This window comes from Nuphar pumila, chromosome 6, assembly GCF_984573655.1.
Source record: "Nuphar pumila chromosome 6, dmNupPumi1.hap1.1, whole genome shotgun sequence".
Taxonomy (NCBI): domain Eukaryota; kingdom Viridiplantae; phylum Streptophyta; class Magnoliopsida; order Nymphaeales; family Nymphaeaceae; genus Nuphar; species Nuphar pumila.
Genome location: NC_143254.1, coordinates 24,741,603 through 24,767,187, shown reverse-complemented (window position 1 = coordinate 24,767,187; position 25,585 = coordinate 24,741,603). Strand labels below are relative to the sequence as shown.

Sequence of the window (25,585 nt, the reverse complement as noted above, 5' to 3'; positions counted from 1 at the left end):
CCAACTTTTTGTTTTAAATTATTATAACGACCACAGTTTTCATTCTTTTTCAAAGGACTGCCAATTTTTTTATTTTAAAAGGCAAGCTGGGTTAGGCAGACCCCTGCTTAAGCCCCATGTGGCAGAGGGATTCGAACCTGGCCCTTCAGCTTGGCACAGGTAGGACTGCCAAATTTTTGCCACCAAATGCCCCAATTTCTCTCGGCAGCGAATTTTTGACAACCGGCAACACTTGATAAACGGTACTCTCTCTCTCTCTCATCCTTGCCTTCTACTTGTTTTTTTTCTTTCTGTATAATAAGTGCATCAACCACATGCTATGGGTTGGTCCAATGTGTGAGGCAACCGTGCAGCATCCTGTCCTGCGGGCCATTAGGGGGGTCTTTGATTGCTTGTCCAAGATTCAACAAAATTTTGTATCTTATGTAACAATTATGCTTAGTCTAGCATTTGTTTCGACTATACACAAAAGTTGTATTCCTTATATTCAACATTTGATTTATGTTGTGTAAACAACAACATGGATAATGGGTCAAATAACTTTGTTTCAAAATCGTATGACTCAATCCTCTTTATCATATGAGTATTTTGACATATTTATTATGGATTTTAATTTAGAATATAAATCTTGAATTAGATCTAAATACCAAAAAAATCTAAAACTTATGTAAAGTAAATGTTATAATGGGTATCATATTGGATCCAATCATGAACCTATGTAAAAAAATTATGAATTTTCGCTTTAAATATAGATCTTGATTTGGATCCATATACCAATATAGTATAAAATTTATGTAATTTAAAAAAAAAATAATAGAAAATAAAAAATATAAATTAATAAACTTTTATTCATTAAAAACTAAACTTGCTCGTACATTCATTTATTAAAAAATGAATTTACTTATACTTACATTCATTCATTCATTAAAAAATTGAGCATGCTCATATATTTATTCATTCATTCAAAATGAAGCTGTCCATACATTCTTTTATTTTATTCATTAAAAAATAAACTTGCACATACATTCATTTATTTCATTAATTCAAAAATATGAACTTTATCATTTAATCATCCATTTATTCAAAAAATAAACTTACTCATGTATTCATTCATTCATTCAAAATGAAGCTGCCCATACATTTTTTTATTTTATTCATTAAAAAATAAACTTGCACATACATTCATTTATTTCATTAATTCAAAAATGAACTTTCTCATTTAATCATCCATTTATTCAAAAAATAAACTTACTCATGTATTCATTCATTAAAAAATAAATATGCTCATATATTCATTCAAAATGAATATGTTCATGCATACATTAATACATGCATTCATCCATTCATTAAAAAATGAACATACTCATACATTCATCTATTCATTCATTTAAAAATAAATATGCTCATAGATTCATTCAATCAAAATGAATATGCTTATGTATAAACATACACACACAAATTCATCCATTCATTCATTCATTCATTCCAAAATGAACATACTCATACATTCATTCATTAAAAAATGAACTTGCTCATACATATATTTATTTATTTAAAATACCAAACATATATAGAAAATCATAATTTTTTATTGATTCTAAAATAAACCTTCTCATGCATTCAAAATCAACTATATAAGAGAGTATCATAATATACAAAAAACCAAAATCTTATCAATGAAACAATATTACAAAGTATCATATTATGTGAGAAGGTACCGAGTCATCAAAACTAAAAGCAAGTCATATAGTATGTCAACCACCCACCCTAGCTCTAAAAAGTGTATATCATCCCAACACGAAAATACATCAAAATATTATAAAAAATCAAAAAGCTAGAAAGAGTAACCCGACAAGAGAAATGCAGCATCCCCTCAAACATCGTCTAGTTGCTCCTGAGTGTACCTCTTGTTGTTGCACTCACCTTCTCTTTGGCATATCTCCTACAATCGGCTAACAACTTCTTCAAAGTTGGTGAATAATCTGTTTGTTGTTCCACTATATTTGTGCTTGTGTGGTTAATATGTCTTTCAAGAGTCGTTGATGTCTCTCGCCCGCTCTTCGAATACAATATAATATTTATGGTGGGACATCATTGTCTTTGCTTTTAAAGACAATAATATAAGTTAAATATATAATGTTATCAATCAAGAACATATAAAATATAGATTTTATTAAAAGACTTTTGCTACTCATGTAATTGTAATCATAAAACTCATGCAACAAGTAACAAAGTCATCAAATATACTTATTGTGTGACAAATCATTATACATTTGAGTTGTTATTACATCTCTCGTATCCTTGTTACTACCACAATTAACTAATTGTCTTGCATTTTTTCTCTTTAGATTCAGGTTGACCTATGATATAATTATCATTTTCAATTGTGAATTGTTCAACATCTAAGTTCTTTTCTAATATAAAGTTATATAATATGCATAATGCATGAACACTTTTAACTTGAGTGAAAACTAGATATTATACTTGGCACTTTGAAATTTGAAACCAAACTTTTAGTAAACAAGAAACACATTTTATTGTTTTTTGCAATGAGGAGTGTCTATGATTGAATAACTCTTGTGGTTTGTCGATTCGTTTTGCATCGGGTGCATTAAATTCTGAAAAGTGATAATGATACATTTTGTGTGGAGTTATAAACCCAATAGTGTTTGGTTATGTACCATATGCGAGAAAATATTTACCTACATACACACATTTGGTTTAGCTTGGCAAAAATTCTTAGTTATTATAAATTACATATATAATATATATTTACTTCGGGTATCAATAGAGGCTGACCATGATCATCAAGTGCATTTTACAATACTTTTGTGTAGGTTGTGTTTCTCAACCAGCAAGCACATTGTGAAATAACATGTTAAGCTCCATCATAGCAAGGACATTTTGTAACAACCACCATTTTCTATTTCGAAACCTCATTTATTTTTCCCTTGATATGTGTATAAGAATATGTGTTTCATATGTAACTCTCAAACAATTTTATCATAAACAATATAATGCAAGTTACTTTGTGTGCGTGTACACACACATATAAATTGTAATGCAAGTGTTGAAGATGCAAGAGGGTAAGTCCACGGAGTTTTACGCTGTCAAGATAGAGACTGTAAGTATGGTAGGCAGAGCCAACATGACTAAGTATATGGTCCTGGCGGTGGTTTTTCCATGTAAATATAAAAAAAGATGCAAGATTACCTTCAAATATGGGTAGAATCTCAACTCTTCCTAATTTTTCTTGGAATATTATCATTGTGTTGGCTCATGAATCAGTGTTCAATGCTAAGTATTATGTTTAATACCAAATTAAAATACTTGTTAATTGTTTGTCTTGAGTATTGGAATGTAATTCGGTGTTAATAAAAAAATGCAATTTGTTCTTTAATCCCTACAACACTACCATCCCAAAATAATCCACTATTATGAAGAATCTCTCATAATGATATGTGTGTATTTTTTTTCATGTGTAAGAGGTCAAAACAATTTCGTCGATAATCAAGTACAGTCACACACAAAATCATGACATGCTAGAAGGTGAACTATTTGTGGGTGTCTCATCACAATGAGCTTGTAATGATGAGTTGATCTCCTCTATAACTTTTATAAGACGTGGTGGTGGTGGCTGTTTCGATTGGATTGTCCTATAGTTGCCTATGACAATTGATTCTTCATAAATCTTCAAAGGACGTTCATAATATCTCTATTTTTTGAGCTTCTGATAATTCTTTCATGCTAGGATTTTTCTCACATTCAATCTATACTTTTGTATCTACCACAAAAATGTTTTTTTCTGGGTCCCACCCTAACCCAGAACCGTTCAATATTTGGTTCATAATTATTAAGTTGGGCTTCACACGCTTCAATTTGTTCTTGATTTCATCCAATGTGAATTGAGACCCAAATTTCTCCATCATTTGCCTTTTTACCACCCTCATTGCCTTGTCTTTCAATCCCCCTAGAATATTTCATTATAGCTAGGGGTGTCAATGGGTCGGATTTGACTCAAACCCAACCCATACCAAACCTTATAGGTCAGGGTTAGGCAATAAATAAGAATGTCTGATTAGAATTTGAGTCAGACCCGAAGGATCCGATTAATAGATGGAGTTAGGTATGGTTTGTAAATTTTCATACCAAACCTGAGCCCGACTCGAGTTTCGACTAAGATTCATAATTTTCTAATATAAAAAAGATAAAAAATATTATTTTATCATGTATTGACCAGGTTCATGTAATTCATATAGAATTGGGTTACAATTTCTCTTATGGTGGGTTTGATTGAACCCAAGTCCGGACTTGATACCATATCTCAAATCAAGTTTGGGTATCTTTGCATGTTGGAGACGATGGCAACACATGCCATGAGCTTTTAGTCTGCGGAAACAAAATCATGCAAATGAACCCCAAGACTGGTCTTTAAGGGCGTGTTTGATGGTGCATCCTGTGTGTTGTGCGGGACACCATGCTCATCAAACACCATTTCACGTATGCGGCAGTCAGCATGTGCATCTGTTGGGTCCAGTGTTTGATGAGCATGGCATCCCGCACAACGCGCAGGACGCACCATCAAACACGCCCTTAAAGACCAGTCTTGGGGCTCATTTGCATGATTTTGTTTTCGCAGACGAAAAGCTCAGGGCATGTGTTGCCATCATCTCCAACATGCAAAGATACCCTTGTGTTGTGTGTTGGACAACAATTACTCGTGCAAAGAAAGCAGTGATAGCTCAAACAAGAGCGCTACGGCCGTGTTTGCATCGAGGTACAAACACGTGTGTGGGACCAAGCAGTCCCATGCGCAGTGTGCATCACATTTGAATTAGCAAAACAAAGCGGTTCCAGCGTGGACTGCTTTGTTCTCTTCTGTTTTATTTTAAACAACAAGAATCAGACACCCCCTGGGTTACGGCTGGCACATTCTGTACATAATGCCACCTTGTTGTCTGGGCAACATGCGCTCAGCGCAACAAACACGCCCAATATGGAATGTCCTCACATTTATGTGGGTGGAGTACATAGAGTTGGCCTCTACACAAAAGCAAGCCGTCTAAATAGTGAACCTTGATTTACATGCCCTCGGGGGGCGATTGATTCATGGACAGTAATGGACAAGGACCATATGTTCTGTCCAGTCCTGTTCTGAACCTGTTCAGGGCAGTTGCATGGTGTATTTGTCTAGTGTTTGCATTGACCATGTTAGAACATTTAACGACATGTGTCATGCGTTTGATTTATCATCGCGGACAACTTGGACACAAATGCTTAAAATTTGTGCATTTTAATAAAAAAATTATATTCTAAGCATAAAAAAAATTGATTTAGCATGTGTTCACTCAATAAATTATCAAAATATGGATTAAAATTCTTTCAATAAATTATAAAAATATAGATTAAAATACAAAACCTTTAAAATCTAAAGCATACCCGAAAAAAAGAATTCAGATTTAGTAACATTAACTTAATAAATTACAAAAATAAGGATAAAAATACAAAACTCCTAAAATCTAAAGTATTTTTCATAAAAAAATTGGATTTATCATCATTCACTCAATAAATTGCAAAAAATAAAAACTAAAATATAAAACCTCTAAAATCTAAATCATGTAAAAAAAATCAGTTTTAGCATAATTTAGTCAATAAATTACAAAAGTATAGATTAAATATAAAACCCATAAAATTTAAATCATATCCTAAAAAATTGAATTTAGCATCATTCACTCAATAAGTTGCAAAAATAAGAATTAAAATATAAAACCCATAAAATCTAAATCATATCCAAAAAATAGATTTAACATTATTTTCTCAATAAATTACAAAAATAAGGATTAAAGTACAAAACCCCTAAAATTTAGAGCATATGTAAAAAAAATTTAAATTGACATCGTTCACTTAATAAATTACAAAAATAATGATTCAAATACAAAACCCTTAAAATTTAAATCATATCTAAAAAAAGTAAATCAAAATTGGCAAATCCTAACCCTAAAATCAAGTTAAGGAGAGAGAGAGAGAGAGAGAGAGAGAGAGAGAGAGAGAGAGAGAGAGAGAGAGAGAGAGCACCTTCAATGAGGACGCCGTGTCAGAGAGAAGGATGCAAGAAGCAAATGCAGGAAAGAGTGTTGTAGGGGAGAGGAGCGCAGTCATGGGGGTGGAGGGGAGGAGCTATCCGGGTCAGGGTAGGTTTCTCTTTTTCTTGTTTTAAAAGGGTCCAACACCATTTGGACACCACTGCTCCATTGGGGAGGTGGAACAGTGATGGACACCGCCCATGCATTTGGCATTTGTGTGGGCCCCATGCTTTGCAGGGACGGCACACCACAATCAAATGGGTCCTCAAGGTCCAAGGATTCCCTACCTTCACAAGCACGTGTGCAACATTTACATATTTTAAACCTAAGGCTTTCAGTGTGGCTATATAAAGATTGCCGAGTTGTGTGTGATGCATGGAGGATGAAGAGAATATGCTTACGACTTTAACAAAAGATACACATAAGTTTTGATCAAGGTCACCCCAAAGGGGGTTGGCATACTGAAGTTGGGCTCAGAACGTCACACAGGCATTGAGGTTCAAATCCTGCAGGGATCATATCCCGATGCCCAGCATAGTTCCTAGGAGCAGGGGTCCTATCCCCTTGGAGGGTCAATGTATGATCTACCTGCCACGAGGATCTGGGATTCTCTGTGTAATATATCAAAAATTAAAAATAAGAATCTTGATCAAGGTCATAGCAAATATGGGATTGCCACTGGGTTTCAATCGAATCAAGATGGTAATCTTTCTAGTTCTTGATGGGTTCTAGTTTGGGCCTTCACAAATCAGCTTTGGACCACGATCCCTCAAGTTTACATCAAGGAGCTTTCTGCAAACATAACAAATTTAAATCTGTTATACACCATAGAATTGGGCAATGGCCTGCTATCATAACTTGTTTTGGTAGACGAGCCAAAGTGGCTGCAATCATATACAAGTTTAAAGTTCTGCAATCATAATACAAGTTTACAGTTCAGGAAAATTAACAAAAGAGATTGTCTATCGAAAAAAAAAAAATTTAACAAAAGAGATGAAAAAGATTTCTTTTACTCTCAAAGCATTCTTTCCAATTATCACTGCTTATCTTTCAATTTGCATCCATCAAATGAAATGTGAATAACGCAAGCAACGACAATACCTGCCTACCAAAAAAGAACGCCACGCGTCCTATTTATATTAGGATATCTAAACGTCAAATGAAAAATATATGACATGAATGAAAAGAAAAAATGAGCTTCGCTTTAAAGGAAATGCTGGGATATTTACAATGAACAAAATATCAAGTTAGTTTACATTCACACAAAATGAAAAACGAGATTGTATTGAAATTAATGAAGATAGTGCTACGAAATACCATAAATTAAAAAAAAGAAAAAGGAAACAGTCCTCGCTTTTTATGCATTAAAACTGTGAAATGCATTAGACCAACCATACTGGACCAGGTTCATTCCATTGGTGAGATGAGGGCATATTAGATTTTAGAATTTGGTGAACTTGAGCCATGAAAACCTGATCGGCTAATCAGAAAGCCATTCTTCTACTAAGAAAACAAAACCGGCACCCTGGTCAGCAGATCACCCAATATCAACCAGTAGTAGCAAAAGAATAGCAGTTAGTAGATTAGCAAGCCGGATGGGGACACAATCTGTCCCAATTCATCAAAATCCAAAAGCTCTATGAATCAAGTAAACCTTGCAAAATCATAACTCTGCAGAACAGCTAGAACACAGATTAGCCAAGCTTTCTTTCTGATTGAATGATGGCTAAAAGAATCATAAAGCAGCAGAAAACTTCACAGTACAACAAAACATGTACAGTACTTGCAGAGAAAAGGAGATCCATAGATCTATTTACAACCAGAACAGGCATCCAACCTCTGTTCAGAGCGCTAGTCCCTTGTTTCCTTCCCTTGCTCTTTTACTGATCTCCAACCACTTCTTTTTTCAACCTTCACGGGCTTAATGAATTTGGCAAGCCTTTCGTGTTACCGGTTTTTTGTTTTTTTGGATGAAATAAAAATCGATCAGTTCTTTTCTTGATCTTTTGTTTTCTCTGCAGTTTCCTTTTGAACCTCTCAATTTACAGACCACCACGCCATTGTTTCTTAAACTTTTTTTGGTTGATCAAGAAAGAACCCCAGGGTCTTCTGCGCCTGGACGAAGTTTCTGTGAGATCAGAGAAGAGACCTGCAGCCAATGCTTGCTGAAGCCAAACGTCAAACTCTTCATCCCCTTTTTCATCCATCATCTCGGCATCCAAATCCCATGTGAATCGGCAGTCGGATTTTGACCTCTGAACCTTCTTCTCTAACCCAACCATGTTTACATGGAATGTTGGCCTGTGAGTATTTGGCTTGCAAGTCATTCCCTGCCCAGACAAATAAATCAGGAAATGTGCATCAGTTCCGGTCAATTATCTTTGTTTGCCAGGCTTGAAGTGATTTCCTTGGTTTAAAATTTTAGTGTAATTGAGCCAGCAGAAAAGAAGTAGCTAATTGTTTTTCTGCAGCAGCATTTTCATATTATCATCAGGGTCAATGGTACTTTCTGCCTGGTGGCATGACCGTGCCAATGGGAGTTAGGAAGGCAACCAATACTGAAAGGATATAAAGAATGTGACTGTTTAGGTATTGGGACAGATGCAAATTCCACAAACAGATTATACAAATGGAGCCCAGAAGCAGATAGTTGAATTTGTAGTTTTCGGCTGGTACTAGTTTTTCATTCGCATGGTTACTTTTCTATTTCTAAGTTTTCCAGGCTGCCCTTTTCTTTTCAGTGCCTTCTATAAAGATAAATAACAGCATCATAAACCTGACAAAGCTGGTCTTTCTGTTGAACAAAAGAGCTGGTACAGAAGGTAACCTTGACAGGAAATAGATAATTTCATCACAAGATTATATAACTGCTCATCTCTAGTACAGTCACCAAGACCATCTTCCATCTAATAAGAGGGACATACTCAATGCACCTGACAGAAGCATAATTAGAACCAAGAGCACTCCCCATACATCATAGTGCATAAAAAGTGTCTAACATCTGCCTATCAGAAAGACAGAGTTGAGGAGAAGAGTGGATAGGACAGATGTTGGAGCTTTTTACTCGTACAAACATACAGTGCTCACAAACCTGCAGAACAACCACATGTTGAGCACTGCTTCATTGAGACAGTGGTTGACGCAGGCATGACACTTCCATACATAATGGTGTATAAGGATTGCTCTCTGAACAGAACCACACAAAGTAGCAAATGCTTTTTCTTTCTCCATTTGTTTCATACAACATAGCATATGACCAAATCAAGTAATCAACATCTCTGCAGATAGAGCCTCACATTTGTTGTTTTGAATATGATAGGCTGATAGTCGTAACTTTGAGAATATCCTAAACACAGTTAGCATTCAGAATAAGGCTCACTTTCTTATAAAAATTGTGCATGCTGATTTTCAAGGGAAAGAAAAACAGCATAACCAGAGTTGTGGAGTTGACCCATCAATATGTCACCAGGGCGGGTCTGTTTTTTAAGCTAGTACCATTTTGCTATGTTCTTTTAGAAGAAAACAGAGAACAAACTGTTTCTATGCATTACCTGACAAATAGCCCATTCTGAGACATCAAAGATCTTGCTTTCAGCACAAACATAGGCACGAGGAATATCCACCTGTGATGCAAAGTATTATAAATGTTATTCATAGCAGCACAATGTCCAGTAGAAACAGGAATTCAAGAAAGTTTCCTAAAATTGCTAGAAAGTTTTTAAGATACTACAATAACTTGCTTGCACCATGTTGAATAAAGGATGACAGAAATATCAACGTGAGCATTTAGAATACACAGCTCAGCATTCCTTGAGGAGCTTATGCAGGAATATCCTTATTATGATGAAATAAGTTTTCCATGTGTATGTTATAATTATCTATTCACCAATTAGGATAAATTACAACCTAATCATGTTAAATTTCTCACGTATCATAGGGGTAACTGCGTATTCAGGTTTCCTTCATTGTAAGTTTTAAAACAATGCAGTGTCTTCCATTCAGAAAAGAAACAGGGTAAGTGTAGTGTCCGTAGTGCAAAAATGCAGTCTAAACAAATTTATATATTTTTAGGGCAGCTACTGACTACCGAGTATAAAACTAAACTTATAACAATTGGCTTATTAGATATTTAGGGTAGGCAAGTATATGGGCATAATGCTTGCTCACTCATGTTTTAACAATATTAAATACTACGAGACCATAATATAAGCCTATCAGGAAAAAAAAAGAAGAGGGACCTTAACATAAGAGAAGCATGCACGCACGAGAGAGAGAAAGAGACTAAAAAATGCAATATGATAATTATTGCTTGGAATAAAAAGCTAATCACACTCTTTATACTAGCTATGAGTCTATGGCTGTAGCTTTCAGGTTGCTGCAGTTGCTAACTTTGAATAGAGAAATGCTATGAAATAAGGAAAAAAATCCTACTCCTGTCAGTGATATGGATATTATACTATAAGATGAAGATACGTAGATGATGTAAGCACTTGTTATCACACATGAATTTCTTAGTCCATGGTTTCTGAAACACCTTACAAGGCAATGATAAGAGTTCAACAATCAGCAATCCATGCCTCGAAAATGCACAATTGTAACCTAGCAAAATGTGTTAAAATAGTGGCCATATTCTGCAGGAGAAAATCACTAATGGCCAATTTGTTCATGGGAAAGGGAGCTGTTTTGCATGAAAATGGCTTCCTCTCTTGTCAGTATGAAACAAACATGCCTGAAAGAAAATGTGGGGCTGACACAGTGCCTACATTAAAGCACATCGGGCCCCGCATTTTCCAACAGGGATTACCATTTCATACGAAATCTCTTCCCCATCGGAGGAGGTGTGGAAACCAATTTGTATGAAAGGAGAGGCAGGGTGGTTTTTCAAATCATGTGCCCCCTTTCATATGAAAGGGGTTCCCTCCCTTCCCATGAAACGAATGGGCAGCAAGTGGATAACAGCTATGTTGCATCATTCAGGCTTGATGCCTGGAAAAGCCAAATGCTTGGTAAGTGTAGAAGGGTCTTGCTAATTTCCTAAACTACCCTTCCACTCCCAAAGCAATATCAAGGATTTGATTTATAACAAAGAAGGTTAAGTTGTTATTATGCATTATCCAAAGCCTCACAATAATGATATAGTAATGAATGAGTTGCAGCAGACATAAGCATTTCAATTCAACTGCAATCAGAATGGATATTCTTTAATTTTTCTAATTCTCTCAATTGATTTGGAAAAGAAAACAAAGGAAAAAGAGGAACATCTGGAAACCAACTTATAACAAGATTTAAGATACTTAATAGCTCTATCACTTCCTAGCAAGGTTACACAAACAGCTCATTCCCAACCAGAATCCAACCTATTCAATTCCAGTCATTCAAGATACAGTCGTGCCACATATTGCTCAAAAGATGGGATATTGATTAGTGTTCAGTTCATGTAAATAACACCCACGAACTTTCCTGCATCTCCCACACATTTAGTAGATATTTCATATATTATCAAAGGATACACTCAATAACCACTCTTAAATAGGTATTGGATGACAGAGAAATGATCTAGGTGGAACCAGAGATAGATACAAGTTGGAATTATTCGGGCACATCCAGAACCCCACATAAATCCCTGACGTGTTCCTTAGGGGTCTAAGTCCAGATCAAACACCTTAAGCCAGTTCAAGATTTGGTTCCCCAGATATAACCTTGAAATATAGAAGAAGGTTACCAGATGTATATATATGTGATTTCATAGGCTTCTTTCACCTGACCAATTGAGGCTGAGAACCTCCCCGAGATTTTGTGCATTTGCTGGGTTCATTCTACATATCCAATACAGATATTTTTGAAAGCTATAAGATACCAGTTTTTGCTTTCTCTGTAAACATGCAACTGAAATGGAGTACAATATCTATAGCTCTTGCAGTTGCAGGTTCAATAAGATGCATTTCCTGGTAACATGGTTTGATGGCTTGGATATGCCCAAAGTGACCCCATATTCCTGGCTACTGGCTGGCATTAAGAAAGTTCGGATGTAACAACTCTTAGTGGCTCTTATAGCTGGTGGTGCACTTTATTAGAACTTCTGCATGAATCCATAGCTAACTCATTGTTGGTGCAATGCAGTTGGTACGACAGGCACCTGCAGAAGGGACTTTGGACCAGGGTTACCGGAAGTGCCATAAGACCCGGGGAAGCGAGCTTCCCAGAAGCGTGTCTCAGAAGCGCAAAATGTGGCGCTTCCGAAATGTGTTGGGAAGCGCCAAAATTAATTGGGAAGCGCCAAAATTAATTGGGAAGTGTGCTTCCCATTTTGGGGAAGGTCGCTTTCCCCTCACTTCTCCTTTTTTCCTTTTTTCTGTTTTTTCCTTCTTATTTTTCCTTCTTTTTCCATTTTTTTCGCTCTTCCCTCGCTTCCACCTCACTTCCTATGTCGCTTCCGGTTCTCTTCTCTTCTCGCTTCCGAGGCAATTCCTGGTTCACTTCTAAGTCATCCCGCGCTTCCCGCTTCCTAAAATTTTGGAAGTGTCTCGCTTCCTGAATCTCTTCCCGCTCCCGCTTCCCCGACTGGCAACTCTGCTTTGGATGGTAAAGCCATACTATCATAACGAGCGGTCTCAAGTTTGAAACCTAGGGAGATTAATCCCCAGATTTCCCATAAAGAAAAAAGACTCGGGATCCTTTCCCACTGGCTAGTGTGAGAGGATTCACTGATCTGTCCTCCTTTCTTGCACTCCTCCATGTCAATTACAACTTTTAGTTATTTTCACTTTCAGTTTTTGTATCTGCCTTCTCTCAAACTAATTTTTATCTATTTTTCTCTTCTACACAGACATGGTTATAAATTTCAACTGTCAAAAGAGTATAAAACAGCCAACTTCATGAACAACTAAGACTTATGAATCATTTGTAGATTAGTAAATACCTTCGGAGGCATCCTGGCTGATGTACATCCAAGTTCAACCCAACCATCCCCATCTCTGGCTTGATGGTATTGTCGACAATCCTAATAACAACAAAATTATTCACTAATGGCTCCATACTAGATCAGCAAAACCGTCTGTTTGATGCAATAACTGATCTATAACTAGCAAAGCAAACAAAACCAAACCAAACCTGACACCACCTCGCCTTTGCCTTAGATCTACTTGTGCACACCCATATATGAAAGTTTCCACATTTTGTGCAATGTATTCTTCTGGATTCCTCGGACCAATAATCAACTCCATCCTAAAAGACAAACACATAATCAGCTCAGAGCTTATTGTAACTAATGATGGTGAAGTTAATGGCAGTGAAAACAGAAGTCATCGGGCATGTGAATAAACCAAACAAGCATGAAATTTTTTCCAACTTAAAAATAACAAACAACTACTAAGGAAGATGAAGCTCCATCCTTTTATGGTGCAACTGAATGTTGTTACATAGGAATTCCAATATCTTTGAGTTCAACATGGGAGTTCGAAATGCCTGGGGATTTCTCATGGTCAATATATCTGCCCAGACAAGTCGAAAGAATTCAAAACAATAACACTAAACTTTAAAGAATTTTTTTGAGAGAAAACACTTCTTTTCCACCTCAGTTGCTGAATGAATTACAAATGTACGCTGAACAAATTACCGGTTGAGAACTGCCACGGCTCCGCTGTAGAATACTGCTAGACTCTCTACATTCTTCCTTTCTTAATAGCTCATCATAGTTTTTCTTCTTCATTGCATCTGAAAGAACCTGAACAAAAGTTTCAACGAAAGATCCTTTCGTAAAGCTTCAGGGAAAGCACATCCCAAGAAATCACACAATATAAACCACAAGTACTTGAGAAAGGACTAGTATAAATATTTAAGCTGCATCTTTTCAACACAGAAACTCACCTCATATGCACACTGAAGCTTCTTAAATGACTCACTCGCCATTGGAATTCCCATATTTTTATCAGGATGAACAAGCACAGCCTGCAAAAAATAAAGCTTTCATAAGCCCCTGAATATGCAAGTTTGGAAAGCATATTGCAAGCTTAAAACTGTAGAATGCATTTCATATAAATGATTGGAGACCAATGAGTATATTCTAATCAAACCTTTTTCCGATATTCCTTTCGCAACAATGTCAAATCTATATTACTGTTCTTGGGAAATCCTAGAGCTTCATAGTGATTCTTGCTATCTAATATTCGTTTTATCTCATCCAGTGAACTTGAATCTGCTTTAACAACCTTGCTAGCAGAAGCTTCTTTGTGGATTTCCACTGGTTGTGAGACACTGGACATTCTGCAAGATGCTTTGCAAGATGAAAATTTCTCTGATTCATCACTCTGAGCAGAATATTCAGAATCATATGTAAAATCTTCTACATGGGAACTAGCTTCATTGTCCTCTGCTGAAGTTGAACCTTCACTCACACATTCATATTCTTGAAGCACATAGTTCAATAGGTCATTCGATAAAAAGGCAAGGTTTAGTGACAGGAAAACTCCAAGTAACCCAACACGAACTTTAACGCAGTAAATGGCATATGCAGTTGACATGAAGACCACCAACCGTGCATGATTCAAGGAGAACAGATAGCCTACATCATCAAGTCAAAGCCTTTAGAATACGTGTAAGAACAGAGAAACAGTAGATACTGTGAACAAACAAAGACATCAGTGATAGGAAAAGCACAACAGGAAAATCAAACTTCACAACATGGTTCTAGACAACATATAGGCCAAAAAGTTTTCCAAGGATTTGCAGACTAATACAATCTATGTCACATGGGTGCAGGTGCAGGTGCAGGGATTCGACACTTCCAAAAAACCCGGGTGCGGGGCTGCAGCAGGGGCAAAAATGTAATATATATATATATATAAGGGGGGTCCGGGGGTTCCCCCCGGCGCGGGTCCCATGGGCAACAAAAGCACAAGTGTTCCTTGAAGAATGGCTGTTGACCGAGTCATCGATGAACCAAGTCCTTGGCGTCGACGATTTAGCTAGACAACGCGCAATGGTTTGGTCATGGATCAACCAACTTGGGAATGTGCGTGCCACAAGTTCCTGCCCTTATGAGGATGGTGTTTGTGGGACTCACATGGGGAGTTGAAGTGGCCAACTCTGGTGCTCAAAATCCAAGCCCTGTTAAAAAGGCAAATACCCACCCCACGTAACCTTGGTGACTTCTGAGCGGGTCAACAGTCGCCCCGCCTTGAATACGCACTATGTAGGTTCGACTAACTTGTATAAAATGCTGGACTAACTTATTAAAAGCAAGTCAGACTCAAGAGTCGCCCAAAAGAACCAGTTATAGACTATAGTCGAGTCGAGTGAGTCTGCCAGGATAAAACAAAGAGCTATTTTGAGTGTGGTTGGAGAGTGCTGAACTGAAATGAAAGGCTCGTAGCACGTGACAGCCTGGCACTCTATGGCTTTTTCGTTTCAAAAAGCTGGAAGCGTCGTCCAAAAGCAAAAGCAAAAGCAAAAGCAAAAACAAAAAGGAGGGACTTCCCATACATACAACCAGTGACTAGTTGTCGCGTTACGCCTGTCAGTCTCCCAAATGTCGAACAAAAAACGTTTCTTTGAAAATGAAAGGTCACATCGACCACGTCACGTAAGTCCAAAGACATATGAGGACGATGGAATGATCATTATCCTGGGCTTGGGCAAAATTTTTTCTAAATTCCGCAACCCATTTCATAGGGCAATTTAAAAAAAAACCAAAAAAATGAACCAAAATGACCCTAGGTGCGATCAACGCACCCAGGGTTGGGTTGACCGCACCCGGTGCCTCACCCGCACCCGCACCCGCACCCGCACCCGCGTCGACGCGGGTGCGGCACCCTGCTAGCCGAATCCCTGTGACATAGAATACAATCATAGAAAGTGAAACTATTGTTGCTTCTATATTGACACATGGGCCAACAACACACGAAACAAGAGACTTGGTTCTCCATATTCATCAACAGAACGATCTATAACCTATGTCACATAGGTGCGGGTGCGAGTGCGGATATAGGTGCGGGTGTGGCAATGTGGCACTTTAAAAAAACTTAGGTGTGGGGAGGGTATATATATAACCGTTTCAAGTTAACACTAATAAAATAAAAAACAATTATCATATCATCAATTCATCATGCAATAAATCAAATTAACAATCTACAATTCATCATGCATAAATTTACCATTTTCATCCTTAAAACCCAAAAAATAAAATTTATAAAAAAAAATGGCTGAACTTAGAACCCAACCCAAGCTTGGGTTTGGTTCAACTGAACCTAGGACTAGGTTCACTAGAGCCGAACCCAGTAGGCCTGCTGGGTTTGGCTCTTGAACCATCGAAGGGAGGAGGAAGGAAGAAGCAAGAGAGGAGGAGGAGGAGGAGGTGGTGGAGAAGGAAGAAGAAAGAAGAAAGAAGAAAGAAGAAAGAAGAAAGAAGAAAGAGAGAAGGTCGAGAATGAAGAAAAAGGAGGAAAAGGAAGAAGAAAAAAGAGAGGAGGAGGAGGCGGAGGAAGAAGAGGAACAGAGAGACTTACCGTCACCATTGTCGCCGCCACCACCACCGTCGGAAGAGGAGCTGAGGAGGAGTGGGGGAGGGCAAAGATGAGGAGGAGGGGTTGGTGGGGAGGGGAGGAGTCACGCCTTAAACACACCCCATGCCCCCCTCCCATATTTTTATTTTTAAAGTTAGACCAAAATGGATTCTATCAAAGTTGACCAAGTCCATTTTGGACACATACAACCATGGGTGCGAGTTGATCGCACCCGGTGCGGTAAATCATGAGTTTTGCATATGAAAATAGTGTGAAATATAGGCTACACTCTAGAGTACAGTACACTAGCTAAAACTCATAGGTGCAAGTTTTATTTCATCAATTTGACCCTACAGATGCATTCAGCATGGTCCTTATACTAGGGAATGCACTTTTCGTCGAGTAGTTTCAATGTGAAAAGTGAAAACATGGCTATCTCAATCGTAAAATTTTTACACATTGTGCACCATTGAATTTTGAGGCCCTTAAAAATCTGCTTACACAATGCAATCCAACAATCTAAAACATGTTTTTGACTAAACAAATCACATAGATCATATCCATAGGGCTTGATCCACAGAAAAATAAAAAAATGTAATGGAACAGGATGTTTCCAATAGAGGATACAGTACAGTCGACCGTAACCAATCATTTCCCGAAAATAGTAAATACATCAGATAAACAGAAAATTTCTAATATATATATATATACATATATATATATATATGTGGGAAAATATAAAGGGGTTTTGTACCATGATACCATACGGTGGTAAACATTCTTGTTTGTATGGATCTAACCACCAAATAGTAGATCTAACCCTAGAGATGTAGTTAGCACAGTTTATTTACTATGTTAAAAGGTTTTATCATGTCTAATACATCATAAGATCCTATTTTTGAGACAATAAAAATGAACGGCTTATAATTCATGAAAATAAGGGTGGTCTAGGAATGGCATAAAACATCATATTTCAATCAACTTCAACACATGGAAATAGTAAATAGGGCATGTTAAACATGATCCAAAGGTTAGATTTTGCATTTGGAGCTTAGGTCTATGTTAAATCAAGTGTGTACCATAAATTATGGTGGCACGGTACCACCATATAAAGTACAAACATGAGATTGATGCTTACACACCTTAATAGAGCAAGAACGTCACAACTCAATTAACACTACTCACCATGCACCTAACCAATATGCAGGATAAAAGAAAGAGGAAAAACAAAACATTAACGGAATAGAAGCACACAAGCATGAAAAATACACAGAGGCCAAAGAGGGTGATACCTCCAATTATGGATATCATCCCAGTTATCCACAGATTGCCATATATAGACAGAATCAAAACCCCAAACAGCCCAACGATGAAGAGTCCAGGGGTATAGCCCAAATAACGAACTGTGGCACCAGAAACTCCCTGGAAAATCAAATCGTGTTAACTTGTCTTCTCTTAAATAAATATATTCAGAGAGAACCAGTAGAATCTCAAGGTACATCAGGCACATCAACAACAAAAATTCAACAAAATTATCAAAGACATATGGTACATACTGCCGTAGGTTCCTGTACCACACAGATTTTGTGGTTCAAATGGTCCAAAGGGCTTTCAGGACACAACTGATTATCAAATAGTTCCAAGACAAATAACTAAATTGATTTTGATAAAGCTAGAATGAAAAGAAACACATATTCAGTAGCAGATATAGATGCAACCATCATAATCAACATAATGATCTAATTCCAGGAAATATCTTTGAAAAGAAATGCACAATTAAAAATAGATGTTTTGCAATGGAGATATGAAGTGAGACAAGTGCAATAGGAGGAAATAACATTTGAAATAGAAAAGTTCCCTAAAATTTATTGTTCTAAACAAACAATATAGCTAGAAGAAGACCATGACCTAATTGTTAGAAAGGAGAAGACAATTCCCCAACTTCAGGTATCCCAGAGAAAGTAAGGAGACCCCTGGAATCCCTAAGATAATCAGTTCTCACACCACATTGTCATATACTTCATAGCATTCCATTTACAACTTCATATTTATCCCTTGCCTTGGAAACATTTTCCCACCATTTAAGCAGAAAATTTAAAAAAGCAATAGGGGTAACTTGGAACATCACTTATTCTTTGCCAGTTAACGTGGTCCAAGCTTAAGATTTCACTGGGTTGACCTATCGAAAGAAGCAAGATGCCCATCACTAGCCTTCAAAGTTTAAAGTTGCTTATCAGATTTTTTTTGCACAAAAATATGCTCTTTCTGGTTAAGAAATGAAAAATCTCTTCTGGTGAATGACTCAAATGTTTCAGTTCAACAGGGAACAGATGTGCTGTTTTCAACAATGACTTTGCTTTTGTTCAAAATTTATCAACCACTCCAGGTTAAATGGAAAATGAATGCAAACCTCCTAAAATTCTAAGCATATTTTAGGTAAAAATTGTCGCTTCTTACCTCTAAATGATGAGATATTATCATCAAGTTTAAGGGTCAAGGTGGTCCAAGCTCAAGATTTAACTAAGTTGACCTATTGCAATAGGCAAGATGCACAGCCTTACCCTTAAAAGCTATTTTGGTAATGGATTTTTGTCATTCAAAATTTTGCACCTCTTCTTCTGGTGCATGACTCAAATGTTTCAATTCACCAGAAGACAACTTTCTCAGCAACGACTTTGCTCAAATTTTTATCAGCTGCCCAATGTAAATTTCCTAAAATTCTTTTAGGTCAATATTGCAAACCAACATTTAAAAAAAATGAACATCAACCAATAAATATTTTGGTATTATAACAAGTTTCAACTTCTGGTGAAATGTAACTCCTGCTCTCAATGAAGCAAAATTTCCTTTCAACAGAACCCCTTTCTGCAAAATGCACTCTTCCACTAAATACTCTTAAAAGCAATAGAACCTTTTATATTTTTAGGCAAAGCAAAAAAGCATTATTTATTAGAAAATAGGTACAATAAATTTTCAGCAGAAGTCGAGCAAAGAAGAGAAGAAGAAGAAGCATAACTAAATGATGCATAACTTAATAAAAAACCCTGAGTGAAAATGATACACACTCACTCACCACAATAAGTTAATCTGCATGCCTTGCAACCCTAACCAAAGTAATCTCTACTGTTTTATGTTATAATTTATTCATATATGGGTCAGTGGACCCCTTTGGTGATGTGAACTTTAGCAGTTGTGCATAAAGGAAGGTGTTTATACATATATGGGGGTCAAGAATTGGTCAGGTCACCATGACGTCCAAATGAGCTTCTTTTTCATTTCTTTTTTCATTTTTTTTTGTTTTTCATGAAACCAACCTTACAGATGTGATCTACATGGTTTGGTTAGTAGGAACCATAGTAACAAATATTGCCGATATTTTGAATGCCGCACACAAAAATTACGATAAAAACCTGAAACGCAATATTTCCGTTCTTTTTGCAAGATATTAAAAAACTTGCTAAAACTGAATATCTCACAATTTTTTTGCAAGATATTAAAAAACACGAGAAATTCTTCCATCATCGTAATGGCATGATTCCTCCTTCCCTTATTTATATAGCAGCATTTAATAATGCTGTACGGTGGGCAGCACATTTAAATGCTGCACGGCAGGCAGCATTGATTGCTGCACACCCTTGAAAAAAGCCTTTTAGGCACAGCAAACAAAGGCAGGACCCTCCTCATTTTATAGGATGTGGGAGGCACTCCCTCCCTAACTCCCTTCGATATGGGACTATTCCAAATCCCTTGAAACATGTATTAGCAGTGCATAACAGCATAAGCATTATTTCAAAAACCCATTAAACTTCCCCTACTCATTGCACACTTCACATTCTTGCTCAAGCCCAAACACCTCTCTCTCTCTCAAAATATGTATATATTTTTGTATTTATATTTTATTTGCCGAGATTCTCCTGAAAATTTTCTGAGAACAACTCATTTTTTGAAAATATCCCGAGATATTCCTTTACCGAGAATATCCCAAGAATGAGATATTTGACTATGGTGGGAACTGGCTCTTGGATCAGTCGTTTATGACATGTAGGCAGGATTTTGTGAGGCTTCAATTCAACTGCCTACAAAGTGTGACATTTTCTTGGCTCATAAAATCGTGTTTTTTAGGTGAGAAAACATGATTCAAGAGATGACTGCTAGTGGTTGGACCATGTTGAACACATCTATAAGGTCAGATTGGGTCAACAATATCCGCACCTATGATTTCCAGCTCATTCAGACGGTCAGGGTGCCATAATTCAAATTTCAAAAAGCCCACTCTTTTGGTGATTAAAACAGAAAACAAAAATGAAAACTGTCTGTTGACTGTGCATGCTCAGTACCCTCTTCCCAAAACATTAAAGAAAACTGTAGACTGCCTCTATCAGAAATTCGATTTAAGATACTGAGTCAATACCGACCTGATCTACCAAACAGATTGAATCTAATGCACTTTATTCAATCTGATATCCATGTCAAACTTGTCCTATTGGCATCTTAACCTTAGTTCTCAATGCTGTCGATTTTGTCCTAGCCATAATCCACCCATAAGATTTACTTTTAATTGGATAATCATTACAGAAGTATGCTCAGATTTATAACTAGATCAGGCTCAATTAGGTCAAACGCCTTCAATGGAACTAATGTGATGCAGTCAACCTAATACAAGAAGGCAAAAGTGACCACGCTAACAATGTCCGCCATAATCACATCATACTCACAAGTCTTATTCTATTCTTATCATGATAGATACAGGTGTCATGGGCATATTTTGCTTTCACTTTCTTTACTATATACCAGTTTTTACAATTTTTAGTTGTAATACCATATCGTTAAGTTACAAGCATTTGAAACAGTACATGTATGCAATGAATAAAGACTTTAGTGTATTAACTATTCAATGAATATGCTTATTACTGTCTAATAACTGCCACTAAAGCTATTAACTAATAAATTGGATCTAACCATAGGGATGCAACTTGAATGAACTTTGACAGCATATTCAATAGAAAAGATTGTTTAATAGGGTTTTGAATATAAATATATTTGATTAAGTAATTGGCGTAGTTAAGTAGTTTAACATGCCTTTGTATATGTAAATTGTCTTTGTGTATAGTAAGGCTATATAAATTCATGCACATCTAAGATGAAGTGTGATGATGTCTTAAACATTGATATGCATTATGCAAGTATAACTTCAGAGTTCAGTTGGCCAATTAAAAAAAAATGGTTTAGAATCTCTTCATGTTGGTATTATGGTGATTGAATCGACAAAGCCAAACCTAAACACCTCAACCTAAGTAATGTACAAGTTTAACCTAATAAAATGCAGTCTATTTATCACCAACAGAGAAGGAATGTCCTACAAAAATAAAAATTTACTTTAGCGTTAACTAAATCCACACAAACACTTAGAGGTTGCACCAGAACAAAACCACTAACTATAAGCACACGTGAACACAAGAATGCAAAAAAGCTTTATATCTTACCAGTCCAGTTGTATTTTGGAATCTCCCAAGTTGGGTTTGTACAAATGTGAAACTTGATAATAAACTTGATTTGTTCAGATCAATAGAGGGCTCATGCTAAATGAAACCAAGACTGGCTTCTAAACCTAATTCTATCTTTGAAACAACATCGTAATTAAGTCTTGACCATGCAACACATCATAAAAAATTATACATATTATATCAGTATTAAAGCACAAAAAATGTTACAACAATACCAGTTCTTTGTAATTACAGGATCATTAAACTTAAAACCATAATTCAGTGTGGGTTTCACCCAGAACCAAAATGTTTGATCATGGCTTGTGTCCAACTAAGACAAGTTTAATAGACTGAAGGCTTACTCAAAATGTGTATTGGGCGCAGAGGAGCTTCATCTTCTCTTTATATGACTGGTGTTTTGCATAAAAAATCATGCAGTCTTTTCTGCAACTTAACCTTAAAATGTAACAAAATCCAGTGCAGTATCTACCTTCTATCTTAATGTCATTGAATCATTGATATATTGAACCTTATCAAACTATTTTACAAAATGGCTTGCATATACACTAACCTTAAAATGCAACAAAAGTCCACACTATAACATTTACCTTCTATCTTATTGTCATCGATATATTGAACCTTTTCAAACTATTCCCAGACCTGATAAAACTAACTTTCAGGCACCTTGTTTTCGTATGATAACACTTCTACACCAATTCTCTGCACCTTAACTTAGGACCGGGCAATATCACTTGTTTATTCTACGTGTTGGGCATTGTACTCAATGGCAACATAAGGAAAGCGAATGAATGATCAAAACCTTGTCATCCCCTACGTGAAGTATTCACCGTGAAAGATATCAACGTCTTTCCATATTGTGGTCACGGTTATACAAGAAAAATCAATGAAACCACAAATATGAAAAGGGAAAATAAGTAAAAACATCAATGTACACAAACTTATGATAAAAGATGCAAACTATGCACCACCTCCAAATGAAAAAATAAAGAAAGAAACGAGAAGGGAAGCAACCGAGAATATGGACGAGGAAGAATTACCAGCACCATAACCACATAGAACAAGCAAGATGTCGATGTTAAACTAAGAAAGCAGCTCCAGATTATGACAAACAACGCCGCCGAACCCAATCCAAGCATCGATCTGACGCCGCGGACAGCGCAATCCCTCCACTGCAACAACAAGAACAACAATAACCTCCCCAGCTGAGAGCACCAACTGCAGAAAATCGGCCCGTGCCGGTCGGCGAAAACCGCAATCCGTTCCGTCAAGCAACTCATGAAGGCCTGCGCGCCCAAGAACACATCCTTCTGGGATCGAACCCATTTCAGTCCCTCCTTAAGCAGCCCTATATCCCCCATTACCCCCCCCCTCTCTCTCTCTCTAAATCATCTCACTTTCAACTTCAAAAAAGTCAAAACACCAACTTCTCGAATTCCACCACAATAGCGGGAAAAAAAAACTAACTCGAGCAATCAATCACTGCCACTTCAGCTCACATACTCATCAAAACCACCACACCAGCAGTCTCAACAAACCCCAGAAATCAAAAACCCTATATTTCTTCCATGTATCAATCAATTCCCAACCAAATCACTTCACATGCTTCCCGTGAACAACGAAAACACAGCAAGAAAAGAGGATCACCAGACGCCGGATTTCACGAGAATCCTCCGCTCCCGCCGAACCCAATAACGAAAAAAAATAGAATTTTCTCGTCGACGAATTCTCGGAAATCCCGCCGAGATTCCTCCGACATGTTCGCCATTAACACTTCCTACATCGAGAACACACCCCACAGAGCGATCTCAGAGAGGGGAAGAGAGAGGGAGACGAAACCTGCCGGAAACCGGCGAAGTACGATTTCCGGCGAGTATCCGTCCGGGACCCGGCGTAGTAGCGCTTTCGGTCTTTTTGTTTTCCGGCGAAGCTCTCTCTCTCTCTCCCCCACTTCACATGACGACTACGAGACCCGTCTTTTTACCAGTCCCGCTACTGACATCACTCAAATCCAGAAAATGAAATTACCCAAATGGACAGAAAATTTTCCTTTAAGGACGAAAATCTACCTTATTACGTGAAACTCGTTGACTTTTGTAAAATGACGAAAGCACCCTTCATGCTGGATTCGGGTTGCGGACTCGATTTTGGTCCAAGTCATGGTTAGCTCACTCTGCCAAACCATGGGTTACCTAAGCATGAATATGAAGTGGTTAACCCTTGGGGCTCCGTGCACCTAGTTAGGGGGGTCAGCTTAGAAGCGTTTAAGTTGAAGGACGTCATGAGTTTGATACCCGAGGTGTGTTTCCTTTGCTGCAAGGCCAGACCACGTTAGAGTCGGATGAGTTTATAACTTTATACTATCTAGATTGTGGCCAATTTTCCTTTTCTTTGCCAAAAAGATAGTTTGAAGTGATGCATAAAGCATAAAATGAAGTGTTTAGAGAACGACTTATTGGAACTCAATAAAGGAAGGTTGTCTTGATCAAATTTGATCTCATGAAAGTGTTTAACATAGTCAAAATAGTAGTAATCCACCCTCTGATCACAGTTTTCAACTTAAAAGTGTATATATATGTTTAAAAAATTGATACATTGTATAGTTTTTTTTTTTAAATTCTTGTAAAAATTGCCCTATCTGACAGAAAACATGATTCAAAGGTAAGTTTCTACAACAACAACAACTACGCCTTCATCCCAAAACAATTGGGGTCGGCGATATGAACCAACAAAGAAAATCATTTTGGGTCTTTCACATGAATCCTTCTCCTCTATTCATTTCTATCCAATGACATGTCCTCGGTGAGGTTCAAAGCATTCATATCCTTTTCTATCACTTTCATCCATGTCTTTCTAGGCCTACCCCGACCTCTTTTAACTAATATATTTTCCCATTTCTCCATCTTTTTAACGGGAGCATCATTAGGCCTTCGTCAAATATGTCTAAACCACCGTAAACGATTATCTCTCATCTTCAAAGGTCACTTTCTAATAACTTAATATGTAGTTCACATTAAAAAGGTTGGATGTGCAAGAAAAATTAAAATTTAAAAAATAAAACTATTATATGCACATGATGTGTGAAATATTTAGAAAGTGTAAAGAGAAACAAGTTAGAAGTGACAATGCATCAAGTAGAAAGTGATTTTATTGATAGGATCGATTCAAGACTAAATTCACGGCGTGCCAAGTATCTGGCACTTAGAACAAGTGAAGGATTGGGGTGGGACAAAAAAATGAAGATCCCAAGAGCGGCGGAAAGAAGGCTACTGCCGCTGATGGAGAGGATGGTGAGGGGAATGTCCGACCATCGAGAGATTTAAGTTGGACCCTGAATGCTCGGGGAATGGGTGAGAGAGAGAGATCGAGAAGCCCCAAGGCGGATTGATCACAACTTCTTCTTGGCCCTAGCACAAATGTTGAAGGATAGCTTGGACATAGATTCAATCGATGTTGGGAGGTCAATATTTTTTTGTGAACTGTCCCACAACGAGCTCTGGCA

At 37.1% G+C, this 25,585-nt stretch overlaps 1 protein-coding gene across 1 annotated transcript; it reads right to left on the bottom strand.

Moving 5' to 3' along the window:
• Positions 1 to 7,777: 7,777 nt before the first annotated feature.
• Positions 7,778 to 24,044, bottom strand: LOC149834388 (uncharacterized). The gene is made up of 9 exons (XM_090011379.1): positions 23,124 to 24,044; positions 17,875 to 18,004; positions 14,156 to 14,643; positions 13,950 to 14,030; positions 13,699 to 13,806; positions 13,194 to 13,307; positions 13,003 to 13,083; positions 9,635 to 9,706; positions 7,778 to 8,413 (listed from the first exon to the last, which is right to left on the bottom strand). Exons 1-9 carry the CDS (start codon positions 23,442 to 23,444, stop codon positions 8,126 to 8,128), a joined length of 1,683 nt encoding a protein of 560 aa, XP_089867505.1. The 5' UTR covers positions 23,445 to 24,044; the 3' UTR covers positions 7,778 to 8,125.
• Positions 24,045 to 25,585: the final 1,541 nt, after the last annotated feature.